Here is a 23,727-nt window from a genome sequence, read left to right on the forward strand (position 1 = left end):
CACAGCTGCTGCAAACCTCTCCTTTCACCTGGGACAAAGTGCATAATGTACTTCGCCACATCTCTGGGCGATTTGCGCTTTGCACATTGTCCCATGGAGAAGGAGAGGTTTGTCCTATAAAATGTAAAAAAATCACCGGTAAGCAAAAAAGTTAATGTTCTGTTCCAAAAGTTCAATAAATTTTATAAAAGGTAATGTTCTGTTCAAATGTTATATAAAGTTAATGTTAATAAATTTATTGCGTTGCGGCCTGTTTTTTTTTTTTGTTTTGTTTTTTTACCTTCTAGGTGGACCAACCGATGAACCAGCTGCAGCATTGATGTGCATTCTGACAGAAGCATTTCGCTGCTGTCAGATTACACAAAAGTCGGTGTATGTGGCGCTGCAAGACGAGATTTCTCCTCTGCAGTAAAAAAGATATGTTTGCCGAGGCTTATGAGCTGAGGGGCGGTGTTTATATGCTTTGGCAAACACTTTGTATATAAAAATAAATAAATCCCGGCAATGATTTATTCATCCACATCGATTGATGTGAATGGAGAAATCGGGTTTGCCAGGGCATACGGGCTGAGTGGGTTTGTATGTTGGGCGGAGCTCCTATGTCCTGGCAGACGCCTTTCCCCTCCTTTTTTTTTTTTTGGCAGAGATTTTTCCATCCACATTAATCGATGCGAATGAAAAAATCTGTGCCGTTCATTTTTTCTTTCAGCCCAGAGGCTGAACGGAAAAAAAAAATCTCATTAGCCGTATGCTCAATATAAGGAGAATAGCAGAAACTCCTAATGCTGGCCATACATGTAATGATTGCGGAGACCCTCAAATGCCAGGGCAGTACAAACACCCCACAAATGACCCCATTTTGGAAAGAAGACACCCTAAGGTATTCGCTGAGGGGCATATTGAGTCCATGAAAGATTGAACTTTTTGTCCCAAGTTAGCGGAAAGGGAGACTTTGTGAGAAAAAAAAAAAAAAAATCAATTTCCGCTAACTTGTGCCAAAAAAAAAAAATCTTCTATGAACTCGCCATGCCCCTCATGGAATACCTTGGGGTGTCTTCTTTCCAAAATGGGGTCACATGTGGGGTATTTATACTGCCCTGGCATTTTAGGGGCCCTAAAGCGTGAGAAGAAGTCTGGAATCCAAATGTCTAAAAATGCCCTCCTAAAAGGAATTTTGGCCCCTTTGGGCACCTAGGCTGCAAAAAAGTGTCACACATGTGGTATCGCCATACTCAGGAGAAGTTGGGCAATGTGTTTTGGGGTGTCTTTTTACATATACCCATGCTGGGTGAGAGAAATATCTCTCTAAAATGACAACTTTGTATAAAAAAATGGGAAAAGTTGACTTTTACAGAGATATTTCTCTCACCCAGCATGGGTATATGTAAAAATACACCCAAAAACACATTGCCCTACTTCTTCTGAGTACGGCGATACCACATGTGTGACACTTTTTTGCAGCCTAGGTGCCCAAAGGGGCCCCAATTCTAAAGAGCACCTTTAGGATTTCACAGGGCATTTTTTAGGCATTTGGATTCCAGACTTCAGGTGCATTGTAGAACCTCAGGAAACATGACAGGTGCTCAGAAAGTCAGAGCTGCTTTAAAAAGCGGAAATTCACATTTTTGTACCATAGTTTGTAAACGCTATAACTTTTGCGCAAACCAATAAATATATACTTATTGCATTTTTTTTTATCAAAGACATAAATTTAGAGAAAAATGTATATAGAAATGTAGTTTTATTTGAAAAATTTTACAACTGAAAGTGAAAAATGAATTTTTTTTGCAAAAATTTCGGTCAATTTCGATTAATAACAAAAAAAAGTAAAAATGTCAGCAGCAATGAAATAACACCAAATAAAAGCTCTATTAGTGAGAAGAAAAGGAGGTAAAATTCATTTGGGTGGTAAGTTGTATGACCGAGCAATAAACCGTGAAATTATTGTAGTGCAGAATTGTAAAAAGTGGTCTGGTCATTAAGCTAGGGGAGCTGAGGTGGTTAAAGAATCCTTTTGTCCTGTATTCAAATCAGCACTGCTATACTGTATTTTAACCGCTATATTTTATTCACATGAGGTTATTTGGTGCAAAACAGCATTCCAAATATGAATAAGACAAATCTGCAATACCGTGCACAGCTACCTCTAAGTACATGGCGTGTAGTTTAAACAATGAAAAGGCTGCAGCAGTCACCTGAGTAAGACGCCGCCAATTTGATTGTGATGGCCTTTCCTAAGGATAAGGGTGGGCCATCAGTATTGTAAATTCAGAATACCTCTTTAGCATACACAAAAGTAATGCTCTTTACATTTCTTTGATATTAATGCAGGCAGAATGAACAGTTGGATTGTGTTATTTTTTCAGGTGAGACATATTCTCTGTGAAAAACATGGAAAAGTTATGGAAGCCATGGAAAGACTGAAGTCTGGAGTGCGATTTAGTGAGGTGGCTACACAGTACAGTGAGGATAAGGCCAGACAAGGGGTAAGCTGCACGTTACATTTTAGACTTCCCATGTTATGCCTAAACTATTTTACTGCAGCCAAAGTGGTGCATCAGGTCTTCAGTAGTCGCGATCTGAGATTTCTCCGCATTGGAGCCTTTTGAAAGCTCCCAGGACAGCCACAGTTAACCACTTGCCTACTGCCGTCATAGGGATAGGCAGTTAACTACAACCCTTGTATAAAAGCATCGGGTTACAATACAATCTGCTACCACCCCGTGAAGCAGCAGATTGCTGGGACCACACTGTTATTAGACTGCTATGGTCACAGTTAAGCTCCTGGAGACCAGTCAAAGTGGTCTCTAGGTAGGTGTTCTTTGTGATATGGTGAGTATAAAGCCAGCAGGGGCACTTTAAAGGGCTTCTGTCAGCCCACTAAACCGTTTTTATTTTTTTTGTTTATTAATAATCCTTATACTACGAGCTCTGCATACATAAGTTAAATAATCATTTTTGTTCAGCAGAATTTGATAAAAAGCGATTTATAAAATATGTAAATTACCTTGCTACCAGCAAGTAGGGCGGCTACTTCCTGGTAGCAGCCGCATCCTCCGACCCTAATGACGCCCCCTCCGCATTGTGATTGACAGGGCCAGGGAACGGAATCGTTCTCTGCTGGCCCTGCCTGTTAGCATTCAAAATCTGGCGCCTGCGCTGCGGCCGTACGTATCTTCAATCTGCGCAGGCACACTGAGAGGCGGCCGCTCTCTCCTCAATGCGCCTGCGCCGGGTGTAGATGTGACGTCATCGGCGCAGGCGCATTGAGGATTGAGCGGCCGAGCGAGTGGCCGTCTCTCAGTGCGCCTGCCAGATTGAAGATGCGTACGGCCGCAGCGCAGGCGCCAGATTTTGAATGCTAACAGGCAGGGCCAGCAGAGAACGATTCCGTTCCCTGGTCCTGTCAATCACAATGCGGAGGGGGCGTCATTAGGGTCGGAGGATGCGGCTGCTACCAGCAAGTAGCCGCCCTACTTGCTAGTAGCAAGGTAATTTACATATTTTAAAAATCGCTTTTTATCAAATTCTACTGAACAAAAATGATTATTTAACTTATGTATGCAGAGCTCGTAGTATAGGGATTATTAATAAACAAAAAAAAAAAAAACGGTTTAGTGGGCTGACAGAAGCCCTTTAAAGTGCCCCTGCTGGCTTCTTTAGCAAGGCTGTGGTCGCCTTGAAGGTGTGTTTGAGGTCATTATGTTGAAATACTGCCTTGCGGCCCAGTTTTCGAAGGGGGGGGGGGGGGATCATACTAGTATGTCACAGTACATGTGATAAAAGAACTGGGCACTCTCAGGATATAGGGATCATACAGATATTTATTAGAGCTAGACGCGTTTTGGGGCTTAAGCTTGCCCCTTCCTCAGTAGCTACCAGTCCCCCTAAAAATGCTTCCTTTTCTAATCCTAGACTACTTCCTCAAAACCCGTCATGGATCCTGACCGGAATCGGGACCCACAGTTTACTGGAGCTAATATTCGCTCCTAAAACACCTGGAGCTTTTGTCTTTATGCTTCTAGTGTTTTAAGTTTATAAGCATTAGTATTCAATAACACACAGCCTGTTTATACAAAAATTATTAAAAACACATCAAAGCAATATCAGTTTTAAAAATTATTCATACCAGTGACTTGTCTCTCTCTACTGGTTGTATTGCACCAAAAAACGCATCTGCACCCATGCGATTTTGGTGCGATTTCCATGCGTTTTTTTTATTTTATTTTATTTTTTTCCCCTCTCTCTATGCGTTTTTTACAAAAAACATCTGCTCATATTCCCTGCTGTCTGTTGGGTAGTAGTACAGATGAGAAAAAATAAAAAACAAATTAGAGTGTGTCAGTCAAACAGATTACCTCTTCTGAAAATTTATCAGTAAGAGGATCATGAATGAAGGGCACGGAAGGGCGCCAGAGGTCGGACGGAGATTAGAAGAAATAAAAGGTATTCAATATATTTATTTGTGCTATGGAGGATTAGGCAAAAGGATGTAGGAGAGAGGGGGATCGTGCAGGCTGCCAGGGTAGGTTGGTGTGAAGTATAGGCACTATCACAATTAGTGAAATGGAAAGCAGGAAAAAATACAACCTTAGCTACCGGAAAAAAGAAAGAAGGTGTCCGGCGCCACGCACCCCTAAATGTATAATAGTTGCTGATGGAGACTGTTGTATTATAATATAAATGGGACTCGCTAGTAGTAGATAAAATAGAGAGCGACCATACAGGTAAAGATGTAAACAGAAAAGTACGCAAACATAAATGGTGCGGGATACACACCCTGAATGGAGGGCTTTATAATGATTCCCCCGTAAAATAGTTACACACGGCAATAAGTTCAGCAGTAAAATCAGACTTACTTCACCGGGGAGGAATCCAATAGGATAAAGCTCAAGGCACCTATTGGGTATTCCCCCCTTGCCTAGATCGCAAGTAGAATGGTAAGGGGAAGCAGCAGGTCCACACTTGATTGGAGGGCTTTATAATGATACCCCCGTAAAATTGTTTCACATGGCAGTAAGCTCAACAGTAAATCAGACTTACTTCACCAGGGAGGAATCCAATAGGATAAAGCTCAAGACACCTATTGGATATTCCCCCCTCGCCTGGATCGCAAGTAGAATGGTAGGATGAAGCAGCAGGTCCACACTGGGATCTTCTTGTAACTTCCTTTATTCAAAATACAGGCAATAGGTGGGCTCAACACGTTTCGGGGTCTATTGAACACCCCTTCCTCAGGAGCAGCAGTATCTATAGTGTTCAATAGACCCCGAAACGCGTTGAGCCCACCTATTGCCTGTATTTTGAATAAAGGAAGTTACAAGAAGATCCCAGTGTGGACCTGCTGCTTCATCCTACCATTCTACTTGCGATCCAGGCGAGGGGGGAATATCCAATAGGTGTCTTGAGCTTTATCCTATTGGATTCCTCCCTGGTGAAGTAAGTCTGATTTACTGTTGAGCTTACTGCCATGTGAAACAATTTTACGGGGGTATCATTATAAAGCCCTCCAATCAAGTGTGGACCTGCTGCTTCCCCTTACCATTCTACTTGCGATCTAGGCTAGGGGGGAATACCCAATAGGTGCCTTGAGCTTTATCCTATTGGATTCCTCCCCGGTGAAGTAAGTCTGATTTTACTGCTGAACTTATTGCCGTGTGTAACTATTTTACGGGGGAATCATTATAAAGCCCTCCATTCAGGGTGTGTATCCCGCACCTTTTATGTTGGATAGTAGACATTACATAAAAATTGAGTCTATAACTCCAAAGTAATAAAAACAATTATTTTAAGAACATATTTATAAAAATTACAAAATACATCCATAAAAGCTACTAGGGAGCAGTTTCAATATGACTTTTGGTCTTGCTGTTAGGTATTTCCAATAATTTCAATGTTTCGTAAAGTTGTGGGGGGGGGGGAAATATGAGGAAGGGAGTGGGAGCCCACTGCCAAGGACCATCCCACCTAATAGACAAAATTGGTTGGGTTGGCCTTCAGCAGGGGGCACCCAGCCCTGCTTTAGAGAAAACCAAACAACTCAAATTCTGCATTTAGCCCTCCCGGGAGTAGAGTGTTTAGTTCGAAGATACGCTGTGTCTCCAACCTTGACATTTAGTTGATGTGGTTGCCCCCCCTCCAATCTCTATTCACCTTATCAATGGCCGCGAATTTCAGACCCTTTGGATTTTTATTATGTACTATTTTAAAATGATTGGATAAGGAATGTGTCTCCAATCCTTTTCTGGTATTGGCCATATGTTCAGAAATCCGTTTTTTCTAAGTCCTTTTCGTCCTCCCCACATATTGTTTTCTACAAGGACATTCTATAATGTAAATTACATCAGTGGAATTACATGATAGAAATTCTTTAATTGGGTGTTCATGCTTATTGGTGGTGGAGATAATTTCACTGGTTTTCCGTGGAAAATCTGTATTTTTGCAATTACCGCACTGCCCACATTTAAAAAAACCATTAATATTTGCCCACCCTTGGACTGAGCACCCCTGCTTGATTTGCTGTTTAATCGTTGGGGCTACTTTATTACTTAGGGCTCATTCAGACGGCCGTATGCTGTCCGCAAAAATACTGAATGCTATCCGTTTTTTTGCGGATCCGCAAAAAAACGGATCTGCAAAAAAACGGATAGCATTCAGTATTTTTGCGGACCCATAGACTTCAATGGGGCCATGTCCTGATTTTCACGGACAAGTATAGGACATGTTTCATTTTTTTTGCGGATCCGCAAAAAAACGGATAGCATTCAGTATTTTTGCGGACAGCATACGGCCGTCTGAATGAGCCCTTAGGCTGGGGGCTTTTGTGAATGTAATCAGGGGATTCACAGGAATGGCAGGGCCTACGGTTTTATCCTTTTGTATTAGGTGCCAATGCCTCCGTATTATTTTTTTGTACCTTTTTATAATACCATCCGTATTTCTCCTTCTCTTTCCTTAAAAAAAAATCTTCCCTCTCCATATCCCTAACCTTATTAAGGGCTCCTTCCAGAAGACCCTCAGGGTAATTTTTCTCCAGAAATGCATCCTTCATTTCTTTTGCTTCTATTTCGAAACGCTCCTTTACAGTTGCGCTTTAACCTTCGGAATTGGCCCTGAGGTATATTTATTAGCCAACTCGGGAGGTGGCAACTGCTATATAAAATATAGCTGTTCCTAGAGGAAGGCTTCGTATAGGTACAACATTTCACCCTACTTTCTTCCGCATAAATATTTAGATCTAAAAATTCCACTTTTTCAGTACTAATGGCTCCCGAAAATTTAAGATTATATTCATTAAAATTAATTTCTGCTAAAAAAAAGTCCAACTGCTCCCTTCCAGACTTCCATATAAAAAATACACTGCTCAAAAAAATAAAGGGAACACAAAAATAACACATCCTCGAACTGAATTAATTAAATATTTTTCTGAAATACTTTGTTCTTTACATAGTTGAATGTGCTGACAACAAAATCACACAAAAATAAAAAAATGGAAATCAAATTTTTTGACCCATGGAGGTCTGGATTTGGAGTCACACTCAAAATTAAAGTGGAAAAACAAGCTACAGGCTGATCCAACTTTGATGTAATGTCCTTAAAACAAGTCAAAATGAGGCTCAGTAGTGTGTGTGGCCTCCACGTGCCTGTATGACCTCCCTACAACGCCTGTGCATGCTCCTGATGAGGTGGCGGACGGTCTCCTGAGGAATCTCCTCCCAGACCTGGACTAAAGCATCTGCCAACTCCTGGACAGTCTGTGGTGCAACGTGACGTTGGTGGATAGAGCGAGACATGATGTCCCAGATGTGCTCAATTGGATTCAGGTCTGGGGAACGGGCAGGCCAGTCCATAGCATCAATGCCTTCGTCTTGCAGGAAGTGCTGACACACTCCAGCCACATGAGGTCTAGCATTGTCTTGCATTAGGAGGAACCCAGGGCCAACCGCACCAGCATATGGTCTCACAAGGGGTCTGAGGATCTCATCTCGGTACCTAATGGCAGTCAGGCTACCTCTGGCAAGCACATGGAGGGCTGTGCGGCCCTCCAAAGAAATGCCACCCCACACCATTACTGACCCAATGCCAAACCGGTCATGCTGGAGGATGTTGCAGGCAGCAGAACGTTCTCCACGGCGTCTCCAGACTCTGTCACGTCTGTCACATGTGCTCAGTGTGAACCTGCTTTCATCTGTGAAGAGCACAGGGCGCCAGTGGCGAATTTGCCAATTTTGGTGTTCTCTGGCAAATGCCAAACGTCCTGCACAGTGTTGGGCTGTAAGCACAACCCCCACCTGTGGACGTCGGGCCCTCATATCACCCTCATGGAGTCTGTTTCTGACTGTTTGAGCAGACACATGCACATTTGTGGCCTGCTGGAGGTCATTTTGCAGGGTTCTGGCAGTGCTCCTCCTGTTCCTCCTTGCACAAAGGCGGAGGTAGCGGTCCTGCTGCTGGGTTGTTGCCCTCCTACGGCCTCCTCCACGTCTCCTGATGTACTGGCCTGTCTCCTGGTAGCGCCTCCATGCTCTGGACACTACGCTGACAGACACAGCAAACCTCCTTGCCACAGCTCGCATTGATGTGCCATCCTGGATAAGCTGCACTACCTGAGCCACTTGTGTGGGTTGTAGACTCCGTCTCATGCTACCACTAGAGTGAAAGCACCGCCAGCATTCAAAAGTGACTAAAACATCAGCCAGGAAGCATAGGAACTGAGAAGTGGTCTATGGTCACCACCTGAAGAACCACTCCTTTATTGGGGGTATCTTGCTAATTGCCTATAATTTCCACCTGTTGTCTATCCCATTTGCACAACAGCATGTGAAATTGATTGTCACTCAGTGTTGCTTCCTAAGTGGACAGTTTGATTTCACAGAAGTGTGATTGACTTGGAGTTACATTGTGTTGTTTAAGTGTTCCCTTTATTTTTTTGAGCAGTGTATATCATCGATATACCTTTGCCAGAGCACCAGGTCCGTCCGCAGTCGGGGGGTGATGGTGTGCTCCTCCCCTGACTGGGGACGGACCTGGTGCTCTGGCAAAGGTATATCGATGATATATTTTTTATATGGAAGTCTGGAAGGGAGCAGTTGGACATTTTTTTTGCAGAAATTAATTTTAATGAATATAATCTTAAATTTTCGGGAGCCATTAGTACTGAAAAAGTGGAATTTTTAGATCTAAATATTTATGCGGAAGAAAGTAGGGTGAAATGTTGTACCTCTACGAAGCCTTCCTCTAGGAACAGCTAGATTTTATATAGCAGTTGCCACCTCCCGAGTTGGCTAATAAATATACCTCAGGGCCAATTCCGAAGGTTAAAGCGCAACTGCACTGTAAAGGAGCGTTTCGAAATAGAAGCAAAAGAAATGAAGGATGCAGGGTCCTGAGGGTCTTCTGGAAGGAGCCCTTAATAAGGTTAGGGATATGGAGAGGGAAGATTTTTTTTTAAGGAAAGAGAAGATAGAGCAAAAGATAAAGAACAGACGAAGGAGAAATTATTTATAAAATAATATAAAAGATTATAAAAAGGTACAAAAAATAATACGGAGGCATTGGTACCTAATACAAAAGGATAAAACCGTAGGCCCTGCCATTCCTGTGAATCCCCTGATTACATTCATAAAAAGCCCCCAGCCTAAGTAATAAAGTAGCCCCAACGATTAAACAGCAAATCAAGCAGGGGTGCTCAGTCCAAGGGTGGGCAAATATTAATGTTTTTTTTTAATGTGGGCAGTGCGGTAATTACAAAAATACAGATTTTCCACGGAAAACCCTTGAAATTATCTCCACCACCAATAAGCATGAACACCCAATTAAAGAATTTCTATCATGTAATTCCACAGATGTAATTTACATTATAGAATGTCCTTGTAGAAAACAATATGTGGGGAGGACGAAAAGGACTTTGAAAAAACAGATTTCTGAACATATGGCCAATATCAGAAAAGGATTGGAGACACATTCCTTATCCAATCATTTTAAAATAGTACATAATAAAAATCCAAACGGCAAGACCAAAAGTCATATTGAAACTGCTCCCTAGTAGCTTTTATGGATGTATTTTGTAATTTTTAGAAATATGTTCTTAAAATAATTGTTTTTATTACTTTGGAGTTATAGACTCAATTTTTATGTAATGTCTACTATCCAACAGACAGCAGGGAATATGAGCAGATGTTTTTTGTAAAAAACGCATAGAGAGAGGGGGAAATATTTTTTTTTTTTTAAAGAATTAAAAAAAAAAGGAAATAAATAAATTTAAAAAACAAGAACAAAAAAAACGCATGGAAATCGCACCAAAATCGCATGGGTGCAGATGCGTTTTTTGGTGCAATACAACCAGTAGAGAGAGACAAGTCACTGGTATGAATAATTTTTAAAACTGATATTGCTTTGATGTGTTTTTAATCATTTTTGTATAAACAGGCTGTGTGTTATTGAATACTAATGCTTATAAACTTAAAACGCTAGAAGCATAAAGACAAAAGCTCCAGGTGTTTTAGGAGCGAATATTGGCTCCAGTAAACTGTGGGTCCCGATTCCGGTCAGGATCCATGACGGGTTTTGAGGACGTAGTCTAGGACTATAAAAGGAAGCATTTTTAGGGGGACTGGTAGCTACTGAGGAAGGGGCAAGCTTAAGCCCCGAAACGCGTCTAGCTCTAACAGGACCCTGAACTTTGAAAGTGTGAGGACCAACAGATAGTGCCGGAACTGCGTACCACACCGCTCAACACCACGATAAGGTTAAAGTATAAGAAATTTGTGACGGCCTACAGCAGAGACCAGGCTGCACATGCCAAACTTTTACCTACGTGGGATTTCAACAACCTGACCGCTCAAAAAAGTCTGGAGGTAATTTATAAAACGCGACCTAGCAGAGCGACGGTGTGCAGCGAAGTGGTGAGGAAATATTTTTTCCGGTAAGACTATCTTTTTCATCAAATATTTGCTGGCAGGAGATTTAACAAGACTTGAATGTTATTCGCCCAGTGGGACGCTACTGGTTGAATCTAGAGCGGGACGCCGTTATACCTGTTTGTTGTGGGACTATCACGCCACGTGCCTTTAATAATTGTTACTTTGGAGCTTTTGAGAATTTTATCAGTGAGTTTGGGAATAACTCGCCACACGTGACATTTGGAGTTTTCCCAGTGAACATTCAGCGTTCACGCTATTTATGCGTTTTTTCTTGTGTGAAATTTTTTTTTTCTTGTGTGAATAATTTGTGATTTAGCGATCGATTGTACCATTTTATTGTCGTTTTATTTCAGGAATATGCCATACAAGCTATTAGTACTTATCTAGATTCATAGTGCTAGTAGTGAGGAAGTGCTGTTTAGTCCAATAGGAGGGCCATAGTCTCTCTTTGTATTGTCCTTTCTTATTGTCTTATACTTAATAAATATCTGTATGATCCCTATATCCTGAGAGTGCCCAGTTCTTTTATCACATGTTTTACGTCATTTTAGTGGACTGGGTGAGTCCACTTTACTGAGTGCACCTCTGGTTGGTCTGGGTGTGTTCCTGTGCGCCTCATCTACTATTTTTATGTCACAGTACATGTTGGCATTCATGGTTCCCTCAATAAATTGTAGCTCCTCACAGCTGGCAGCACTCATGCAGCCCAAACCATGACACTCCCACCACCATGCTTTACTGTAGGCAAGATACATTTGTCTTTGTACTCCTCACCTGGCTGCCACCACACATGCTTGACACCATCTGAACCAAATACATTTATCTTGGTCTCATCAGACCACAGGACATGGTTTCAGTAATCCATGTCCTTAGTCTGCTTGCAGGCTTTCTTTCATCATCTTTAGAAGAGGCTTCCTTCTGAGACGACAGCCATGCAGACCAACTTGATGCAGTGTGCAGCGTATGGTTCGAGCACTGACAGGCTGACGCACCACCCCCTTAACCTCTGCAGCAATGCTGGCAGCACTCATACGTCTATTTTGAAAAGACAATCTCTGGATATGACGCTGAGCACGTGCACTCAACTTCTATGGTCAACCATGGCGAGGCCTGTTCGTAGTGGAACTTGTCTTGTTAACCGTGCTGCAGCTCGGTTGAAACGTGTCTTGTTTAACGTGCTGCAGCTCAGTTTCAGGGTGTTGGCAATCTTCTTATACCCTAGGGCCTAGGCCATCTTTATGTAGAGTAACAATTCTTTTTTTTCAGATCCTTTATAGAGTTCTTGCCATGAGGTGCCTTGTTGAACTTCCAGTGACCAGAATGAGAGAGTGTGAGAGTGATAACACCAAATTTAACACACCTGCTTTCCATTCACACCTGAGACCTTGTAACACTAACGAGTCACATGACATCGGGGAGGAAAAATGGCTAATTGGGCGCAATTTGGCCATTTTCACTTAGGGGTGTACTCACTTTTGTTTCCAGCGGTTTAGACATTAATGGCTGTGTGTTGAGTTATTTTGAGGGCACACCAAATTTACACTGTTATACTAGCTGTACACGGACTACTTTACATTGTATCAAAGTTTCCGATTTTCAGTGTTGAAAAGATATAATACAATATTTACAAAAATTTGAGGGGTGTACTAGGGATCGACCGATTATCGGTTTTACCGATATTATCGGCCGATATTAAGGATTTTGAACGTTATCGGTATCGCCATCTACTGTATTATGCCGATATACCGATAACGTATGGGGAACAAGGATCGCGCTGCTGTCAGCGCTCTCCGTGTTCCCTCAACAGCACAGGGGAGAAGGAAGCAGTGTCTCCCTCCCCCCTGTGGTGCTGCTGCCGCTGCCACCAATGAGAGGAGGGAGGACAAGAGGTGGGGCGGCAGGGCTGTGGCCACTGCGCCACCAATGAAGATAAGTCTCTCATTAATTCATATACAGGAGGTGGGAGCTGGCTGCAGAATCACATAGCTGATTCCCGACCTCTATGAGCGGTAGCTGCGATCCGCAGTAGTTAACCCCTCAGGTGCCGCGGATCGCAGCTACCGCTCATAGAGGTTGGGAGCCGGCTATGTGATTCTGCAGCCAGCTCCCGCCTCCTGTATATGAATTAATGAGAGACTTATCTTCATTGGTGGCGCAGTGTGCCCCCCCCACCCCAGTATTAGACATTGGTGGCGCAGTGCGCCCCCCTTCCCCCCCCCCCCCCAAACCCAGTATTAGACATTGGTGGGGCAGTGCGCCCCCCTTCCCCCCCCCCCCCCCCAAACCCAGTATTAATCATTGGTGGCGCAGTGCCTGGGGCTCCGATCTGTTACGATGGCAGCCAGGACGCTACTGAACCTCTGGCTGCCATGGTAAGCTCCATGCTGCTGTGTGCACTATGCACAGAGCAGCAGGGACAGTGTGAGGTCCTATTCACCCTGATAGAGATCTATCAGGGTGAATAAAACAAGGGTTCTAGTCCCTAAGGGGGCTAATAGTTTGTAAAAAAAAAAAAAAAGTAAAAATAAAATAAAACACCAAAATATTAATTATAAATCAGTGATGCCCAACCTTCGGCCCGCATGCCAAATGCGGCCCCCGAAACCATGTCATGCAGCCCGCGCTGTGACCTGGACTTTATCAGCACAGGGAGCGCTGCGAAACGGCACAGGCACCAAAGCGATGCTGCCTGTGCCTGCAATCTCCCCGCCCCGCCTCCTAGCTAATTTATTCACTGCACTTGCCTTTGTGAAATTGAAGAGAAGCGCCGTAATCTCGCACAGGCGCACTGGCAGAGGCATTGAAGTGCGCATGCATCGTGCGAGATTACGGCGCTTCTCTTCAATTTCACAGAGGCAAGGCAAGTGCAGTGAATAAATTTGCTAGGAAGCGGCTCTGGGTGGGGGGGGGGGTGTATCTGTGGATGACACTGAGGGGGGGTGTATCTGTGGATGACACTGAGGGGGGGTGTATCTGTGGATGACACTGAGGGGGGGTGTATCTGTGGATGACACTGAGGAGGGTATATCTGTGGATGACACTGAGAGGGGTATATCTGTGGATGACACTGAGGGGGGTATATCTGTGGATGACACTGAGGGGGGTATATCTGTGGATGACACTGAGGGGGGTATATCTGTGGATGACACTGAGGGGGGTTTATCTGTGGATGACACTGAGGGGGGGTATATCTGTGGATGACACTGAGGGGGGGATATCTGTGGATGACACTGAGGGGGGGGATATCTGTGGATGACACTGAGGGGGGGGATATCTGTGGATGACACTGAGGGGGGGGATATCTGTGGATGACACTGAGGGGGGGGATATCTGTGGATGACACTGAGGGGGGGGATATCTGTGGATGACACTGAGGGGGGGATATCTGTGGATGACACTGAGGGGGGGGTTATCTGTGGATGACACTGAGGGGGGATCTGTGGATGACACTGAGGGGGATCTAGGGAGGGGTGTGGGGATGTTGGGGTGGGTGCTCTGGAAGGGGTGGGAGGTCAGATAGGTATGTGGGGGTGGGAGATCCGGGAGGGGGGGGGGCCCATACATTTTTTTGCTATTGGGCCCAGTCATTTCTAGCTACGCCCCTGATTGGTAAGATTGGGCGGGCACTGGAGCGATAGAGCGCCCTGCTGTAGGAGAAGCCGGCGGGAGATGAAAGGAGGAGGGGCCAGCTCCTGGTGGTGTCGGGCACACGGCGCAAGTATGGCGGTGGAGGATCTGACTGAAGCCTAAAGACCAGACATCAAGGTAGACCTGCAGATGAAGGTGACAGCGCAGTATGTGATGTATACATGTGTGTAATGTATGTAGTGCAGTGTGTGATCATCACATACTGCACTATATACATTACACACATGTATACATCACATGCCCCCTGACAGTAATAATGCCAAGATATGTGCCCTCTTCACAGACGTAATGCTCACACATGCCCCCTCACAGTAGTTATGCCCAGATATGTGCCCCCTCACAGTAATAATGCCAAGATATGTGCCCTCTTCACAGTAGTAATGCTCACTCGTGCCCCCTCACAGTAGTTATGCCCTGATATGTGCCCTGTTCACAGTAGTTATGTCCTGATATGTGCCCTCCTCACAGTAGTTATGCCCTGATATGTGCCCTCCTCACAGTAGTTATGCCCTGATATGTGCCCTCCTCACAGTAGTTATACCCTGATATGTGCCCTCCTCACAGTAGTTATACCCTGATATGTGCCCCCTCACAGTAGTTATGCCCAGATATGTGTCCCCTCACAGTAATAATGCCAAGATATGTGCCCTCTTCACAGATGTAATGCTCACACATGCCCCCTCACAGTAGTTATGCCCAGATATGTGCCCCCTCACAGTAGTTGTGCCCTCCTCACAGTAGTTATGCCCTGTTATGTGCCCTCCTCACAGTAGTTATGCCCTGATATGTGGCCCCTCACAGTAGTAATAGTAATGGAAGCGAGCACTCACTCTATGGCATTACTCAGATAAATTTAATATAATCTTTCAATAAAATAATACATAAAATATACAGTAACCATAAAATACAATCAATATAAAATACAATATAGCCTAAAACTAAATGGTCGACCATAAAAATGACACTATTGAGATAGCAACAAATATCATTCAATATAAATAATGGAAGTGATAGCAGCTATACATATATATATAACGTGGAAAGTTCTGAATTGTGTCCTAAAGTGACACGGATTGGTGTTACAAAAATTAATTAGGTAAATGAAGTCCTAGATTCAGGATTGTGCACATGTGATAGTATCCATAAGATGAGAAAAAATGGTGGATAAATATAAAACAGTGTGTAAAAAAAGGTGTATCAAAAGAAAAAAGAAGGGACACCTATTGGATCCCTGCACGTTGGTGTACGCTGATATACTTATAACACTTCCTCTGACAAGTAGGGGCGTCCAGATCAATGCATCAACCCATGAAATTATCCTCATGAAACGCCATAGCTGTAGTATATATTCGGCTGTTAGGCAATTAATTTATATAGAAAGTCTCAAATATCGGCCAGGCACTTACCTCTGAATAGAGGATGGCCTTTGCTGGTTGAGGAGAGGGTTATCTTACCTCTTGTGATGTTTGTTTGAAAAACTCTTCCTTAACGAAGTCCAGGTAGTACGCTGGAGACACCACTCCGTCCTCACAGCTTGCAGACTCTGACAATCTCGCCCAATCTCGCGATACTAAGAGTGGGACTTCCGTCGGGTCTCTGTACTCACTCGGATGTTTAGGTCGATTCAATTGTCGAAGAGTTTCATTATTCAGTTTGAAAAATCTTTTTCTTTATAGCATGGCCATGCAAAGATTCTTTCAGCGGAGGTTTCAGCAGAGTGTCTGATATTCCAGACACGTTTCGGGATGATTCCACATCCCTTCCTCAGTGGTCATATCCGGCACTCCTAACCTCCTCCTTTTTAAGCGTTTTTGAAGTTCTCTCTAAGTTGCGGTGATCTAATCTGGAATTGGATTGTGATTAACAATTTTTCGCCGCGATGCGGTTATAATGCGTTTTTGTTGCGTTTTTTTCTTGTTTTCAATCCTATTCATTGCGGTCTATCTATATGTCATAAAGACTTGATACAGTGTTGCAAATATCATAAAATTTAATAAAAACATGATATAATTTGTGTAAAATTCATATGACTATTCAGCAGCATAAAATATATATTAAATATATAAGATATATATATAAGAAAAATCATCTACTATGGTCCATTCGGTATAGAAATTCTGTAGATAATATAGATTCCTGTAAGTATTGCTGTACAGACATGGAGTTGGTCGAATTAGGTGGGGGTCCCAAACCAGAGGGCGAGTTCCAGCGCCGATAAACGGCCAAGCTTGGGACTCGCCATCGGGGATGGGGCCCGAACCTCATAAAAAACCAAACAGTTCCATGTCGGAATTCAATCCAAATGGTAGTAGGGATCCAAATTCATATATCTGCCTAGATTCTGCTCTAGACATTTTCTGAATGTAGTCACCTCCTCTCCAATGTTGATTAATTTTCTCTAGTCCCACAAATTTTAGGTCCCCTGGATTACTATTGTGTGTTTCTTTGTAATGCTTTGACAATGAGTGCTTGTCATATCCTTTTTTGATATTGGAGATATGTTCCCTAATTCTTGTTTTCAGGGGTCGTTTCGTCCGACCTATATATTGGCGATTACAAGGGCATTGAATTAAATAAATCACCCCAAATGTATTACAAGAGATGCAATCGTTAATTTCCCATGTATATTTATTCTGGGTTGAACGGACCTCCAAAGTTTTCCGTGACATATTATTCAGTTTGCACCCTATGCATCTTCCACATTTTTAGAATCCTTTCATCTTCATAAAGGTACCTAGAGTATTGTCTTTTTTCTTTTTATTTGGGACAGACGGTGCTACCTTTAAACCCAAATTAGGGGCTTTTGTAAATGTTATTTTCGGTGCATGTGGTAGGAGGTGACCTATTGTCTTGTCACTCAGTAGATATGGCCAATGGGACCTGATCATTTTCTGAATCTTCTTATAATTAGTGTTAAAAGGGAGTACAAGTCTGATGCCTAGGAGTGAGCTGTCTACTTTTACCTGTGGTTTTTCATTAAAAAACTCTTGCCTATCTAGCTGTCTCACAGTATCTAGCGCTTCATTAATCGATCCTATGGGATATTGTTTATCCACAAAATAGCATTTCATTTTTATAGCCTCCTCCTCAAATTTTGTGTCTTCAGTGCAGTTACGTTGAATACGTCTAAACTGTCCAGTGGGAACATTAATCAACCACCTTGGGAGGTGACATCTAGAAAAAGGGATAAAATTATTAGTCGCTGTTGGTTTTGAAATGTACTGCACTTATACCTCCCATCTAGTGCCTCTATCAATAGGTCTAGATATTCTGTCTTGTTTTTGATATTTGAGGTGAAGTTTAAGCCTTTGTCATTTACATTCAACATCTTCAGAAATTCTTCTAATGTTGAACTGTCCTCTCTCCAAATAAAAATGACATCATCAATATAGCGCCGGCATAGGACCAGGTCCCCCCCCCCCAGTCTATGGTCTATAGTGACCGCCTCCCATTCAGCCAAAAACAGATTGACATAACTGGGGGCGAACCTGGTGCCCATGGCGGTGCCCTGTTTCTGTAAATAATAGTCTCCCTCAAAATAAAAATAATTGTGCTGCAAAATATATTTAATGGCCTTCAAAATAAAAATCAATCTGAGCGTTTTCCAAAGAGGCATCTTTAACCAATTGTCTTTGGATCGCATCCAGTCCCTGTTGGTGATCAATCACCGTGTACAGGGACTGGATGTCCAACGTACCCATAATCCAGCCAGGCTCCACCCTCAAATCCTCCAAGATTTTTATAATGTGAGTGGTGTCTGGCACATATGATTGAGATTTTTTCACCAATGGTTGAAGGTGAGTATCAATAAACTTGGATAGATTTGAGGTAATGGAACCTATGCCGGAAACTATAGGACGTCCGGGGGGGGGGGGGGGGGGGTTTTCTAGATTTTTGTGAATCTTGGGCAAACAGTAGAAGGCAGGTAGCCTTCCCTGTGTGCCCAATATAAAATCAAATTCTTGTTGGAGAAGAATTCGATCTTGTAATCCTTTTTCACATAATACCTTTAGTTCTTGTTTAAATTGTACTAATGGGTCCTTTGATAGTTTCAAATAGGTAGTAGTGTCTTTCAACTGTCTCCAACATTCATCGTTGTATTTCCCAGTATCTAATATTACTGTAGCCCCCCCTTTGTCCGCAGGGCGTATAGTAATTTCTGTCTTTTTCTGAAGTTCTTTAATCGCTGAGATTTCTCTTGTAGTCAAATTGTTAGTTACGGCCCTATTACTCATCTTTCTTAGATCTCCCTCCACACATTTTTGGAAGGTGGCCATTTCTTTACTAATTTCGTTTCGTGGATACATTTTTGACTTGTTTCTCAGGGTTGTATAATGAAACAAATTGGTTGGTTGACTCCTTATAGTTTCTAAAGGATTTTTAATAAAATGTTTCTTCAAGCAGATCTTTCTAATAAATTTCTGTATCCCTATATATGTAGAGAATTTATCTATTTGGGCAGTGGGGGCATATTTTAAACCTTTGTTTAATATAGAAATTTGCGCCTCTGTAAGGTTGGTGGAGCTAAGGTTCAGAATAGCATCCTTATTTGATATTATTGATGCTTCCTGTATTTCGTTTCTCTTCCTTTTGCTCCTCCTAGTTTTCCTTCCTCTAGCTGATTGTGGTAATGAGGCCTCTTGGTGTTTGTTTGTTCTTCGTTTGGTCTCCCATAATGTTTCCGAGATGGGGGAGTGTGATAGAAGTTCTCCTCTCTCGGCACTTGATGTGGGGGATTTTTTTTGTCTCAGGTTGTAATGATGAGTGGGTGATTGTTGGCGATAATAGTTCGGTGATTGTTCCCTTTGTCTCATTCGAGTTCTGTGGTGTGCAGGCGTGTGGTCTAAAAAAAGATATTCTGATAATAGGTCATATCTATTGCTAATTGGTATAGCATGTTGAATCTCCCTATTCCCCTCCTGTCTATTCATTGCTCTATCTTCATTAGTATGCGTATGTGTCTTTGGCATATCAGATTTATGAGCACTCTCTCGATACTTAGTCCCCTGAGTCTCTGTGTATTTTTTAGTTTTTTTGTTTATAATATCTGCCTCTGTTTTATCTAATCCTTTGCAGATTCTATCTTGCCACATTGTATATTCATCATTTTTTGGAATTTTGTCTAATTGTTCCTTCAGTTTATCTATTTTCTTATTTAGGTCTTCTAACATTTCAGTTCTCCTTTTAACAATTAGATTCATTAGAGCAATAGATTGGGAAAACAGAAGAGTATTCCATTCATTCTCAAAAGTATTGTTGAGAAGATCTTGTGCTGGAATTTTATTGATCTGTAATCCTTTGGGTACTATCCCATGTTCAATATAATGTTGTAATGCTCTGATTTCCCAAAATTGCCTCAATTGCATTTGAAGTAGGCCTTCTAATTCCCTAAAGCTAGTTGCTATAGATTTCTCTCCCTCTATAGATAAATGTTCATTAGCTGAAAATCTGTAGGATTCTGCTTTGAGTTTTTTGCTCTGAATATGATGCCATAGATCCATCCTGCTGACAGAAGAAGCTCACAACCAAGTGGGCGTTTGTAATACAAAATAGTAAATTGGATGGAGTGGCTCACTGCTGGTAGCGGGAGGTACGGTGCTACAAACTAAAATTGAGGACACCCTACCTCAATGTAATGGATATGTTTGAAATAGTAATAGAAGCGAGCACTTACTCTATGGCATTACTCAGATAAATTTAATATAATCTTTCAATAAAATAATACATAAAATATACAGTAACCATAAAATACAATCAATATAAAATACAATATAGCCTAAAACTAAATGGTCGACCATAAAAATGACACTATTGAGATAGCAACAAATATCATTCAATATAAACAATGGAAGTAATAGCAGCTATACATATATATAATGTGGAAAGTTCTGAATGGTGTCCTAAAGTGACACGGATTGGTGTTACAAAAATTTATTAGGTAAATTAAGTCCTAGATTCAGGATTGTGCACATGTGATAGTGTCCATAAGATGAGAAAAAATGGTGGATAAATATAAAACAGTGTGTAAAAAAGGGTGTATCAAAAGAAAAAAGAAGGGACACCTATTGGATCCCTGCACGTTGGTGTACGCTGATATACTTATAACACTTCCTCTGACAAGTAGGGGCGTCCAGATCAATGCATCAACCCATGAAATTGTCCTCATGAAACGCCATAGCTGTAGTATATATTCGGCTGTTAGGCAATTAATTTATATAGAAAGTCTCAAATATCGGCCAGGCACTTACCTCTGAATAGAGGATGGCCTTTGCTGGTTGAGGAGAGAGTTATCTTACCTTCTGTGATGTTTGTTTGAAAAACTCTTCCTTAACTAAGTCCAGGTAGTACGCTGGAGACGCCGCTCCGTCCTCACAGCTTGCAGACTCTGACAATCTCGCCCAATCTCGCGATACTAAGAGTGGGACTTCCGTCCGGTCTCTGTACTCACTCGGATGTTTAGGTCGATTCAATTGTCGAAGAGTTTCATTATTCAGTTTGAAAAATCTTTTTCTTTATAGCATGGCCATGCAAAGATTCTTTCAGCGGAGGTTTCAGCAGAGTGTCTGATATTCCAGACTCGTTTCGGGATGATTCCACATCCCTTCCTCAGTGGTCATATCCGGCACTCCTAACCTCCTCCTTTTTAAGCGTTTTTGAATTTCTCTCTAAATTACGGTGATTATAATCCGAAATTGCGTTTTTGTTGCGGTTTTTTCACTGTTGATGCGTTTTTTCTTGTTTTCAATCCTATTCATTGCGGTCTATCTATATGTCATAAAGACTTGATACAGTGTTGCAAATATCATAAAATTTAATAAAAACATGATATAATTCGTGTAAAATTCATATGACTATTCAGCAGCATAAAATATATATAAGATAGATATATATATATATATATATATATATATAAGAAAAATCATCTACTATGGTCCATTCGGTATAGAAATTCTGTAGATAATATAGATTCCTGTAAATATTGCTGTACTCCATGTCCGGATTATATCACCGCAACTTAGAGAGAACTTCAAAAACGCTTAAAAAGGAGGAGGTTAGGAGTGCCAGATATGACCACTGAGGAAGGGATGTGGAATCATCCCGAAACGCGTCTGGTATATCAGACACTCTGCTGAAACCTCCGCTGAAAGAATCTTTGCATGGCCATGCTATAAAGAAAAAGATTTTTCAAACTGAATAATGAAACTCTTCGACAATTGAATCGACCTAAACATCCGAGTGAGTACAGAGACCGGACGGAAGTCCCACTCTTAGTATCGCGAGATTGGGCGAGATTGTCAGAGTCTGCAAGCTGTGAGGACGGAGCGGCGTCTCCAGCGTACTACCTGGACTTAGTTAAGGAAGAGTTTTTCAAACAAACATCACAGGAGGTAAGATAACTCTCTCCTCAACCAGCAAAGGCCATCCTCTATTCAGAGGTAAGTGCCTGGCCGATATTTGAGACTTTCTATATAAATTAATTGCCTAACAGCCGAATATATACTACAGCTATGGCGTTTCATGAGGACAATTTCATGGGTTGATGCATTGATCCGGACGCCCCTACTTGTCAGAGGAAGTGTTATAAGTATATCAGCGTACACCAACGTGCAGGGATCCAATAGGTATCCCTTCTTTTTTCTTTTGATACACCTTTTTTTACACACTGTTTTATATTTATCCACCATTTTTTCTCATCTTATGAACACTATCACATGTGCACAATCCTGAATCTTAGGACTTAATTTACCTAATTAATTTTTGTAACACCAATCCGTGTCACTTTAGGACACTATTCAGAACTTTCCACATTATATATATATGTATAGCTGCTATTACTTCCATTATTTATATTGAATGATATTTGTTGCTATCTCAATAGTGTCATTTTTATGGTCGACCATTCAGATTTAGGTTATATTGTATTTTATATTGATTGTATTTTATGGTTACTGTATATTTTATGTATTATTTTATTGAAAGATTATATTAAATTTATCTGAGTAATGCCATCGAGTGCTCGCTTCCATTACTATTTCTACATATACATCAAATTGAGGTAGGGTGTACTCAATTTTAGTTTGTAGCACCGTACCACCCGCTACCAGCAGTGAGCCACTCCATCCAATTTACTCCTCACAGTAGTAATGCTCACACGTGCCCCCTCACAGCGTTTGCATTTCTTTCTGGCAAAGCTACCTGGTTCCGGCCCGCGAAATTCATACCAAGTCTAGTGCGGCACCACTGTTATAAATGAAAAAGAAAGATTTACAAAAAAAACAACTACACGTTAACAATAAACATTCATTTTCAGCAGATTTGAGTAGGAATTTTATTTTTTCAAAAATGAAAATTCACAGAATATTGGTATAAATTATCGGCTATCGGCCGGAAAGTTCACCGATTATCGGTATTGGTATCGGCCCTAAAAAAAACTATATCGGTCGATCCCTATGGTGTACTCACTTTTGTGAGACACTGTAAATACCTTAGGGGGGTCAACAGAAAAAGTCACTTCAAAGGAGTTTTCCAGTACGTCCCTCCATGACAGCACCCACTGGAGGATTTCCTATTGGTCTCTGTAGGGACAGGAAGCGAGTGAGATTAAAAGGCCCCTCCACACCCCCACTCTCCAGTGTTCTTCCTGTCCCTACGGGGATAGGAGCAGAGAGGAGTCCTTGCTAAGGGATGAAGAAAGAAGATATGTAAGGAAAAGGCTGAGGCTGGGTCGGGGGTTTTTTGCTTCTCCTCTCAGCCTCCGGTAGCCTAGGCTAGCACCCCTCTGGGAAGGGGTCCCCTAGCTCTTCCCCGATACCTGAGGGTCTGGGACCATTCCTGGACACCTTATTCAAGCCCCCGTCCAGGTCATGTAACCTCAAGTTCACCACGGTATCGGGGACGCCGATGCCGCTTCTCCTGCTTTGGGTGCTCTGGGTTCGTCTGCGGCTCCTGCAGTCCTCTAGGCGCACAATGGTGGAGGATTGCCGAGCCGGACCACGTTACCGGAAGTGCACGTTTGCAGTCACCAGAAGAAGATGGCAGCGCACATCGCATACTGGAGGCCTCAGTAATCTGAGGCCTCGCTTGGGGGTTGACTCTTCCTTGGGATGAGTCCCCCAGGAAGAGGAGTCGAAGCTTCGCGGCAGCGGGGGGATCGGAC

General features: G+C 42.3%; 1 protein-coding gene across 2 annotated transcripts in view; it reads left to right on the forward strand.

Annotated features, from left to right (window-relative positions):
• Nucleotides 1-23,727, forward strand: part of PIN4 (peptidylprolyl cis/trans isomerase, NIMA-interacting 4) — a 67,319-nt gene that overhangs the window by 22,016 nt on the left and 21,576 nt on the right. For both annotated transcript variants that reach the window (XM_040405903.1, XM_040405904.1), the window contains exon 3: nt 2,367-2,486. In XM_040405903.1, coding sequence (XP_040261837.1) covers nt 2,367-2,486 — 120 coding nt within the window. The remainder of the gene's footprint in view (nt 1-2,366; nt 2,487-23,727) is intronic.

The sequence above is a fragment of the Bufo bufo genome, chromosome 8 (genome assembly GCF_905171765.1).
Source record: "Bufo bufo chromosome 8, aBufBuf1.1, whole genome shotgun sequence".
Lineage (NCBI taxonomy): Eukaryota > Metazoa > Chordata > Amphibia > Anura > Bufonidae > Bufo > Bufo bufo.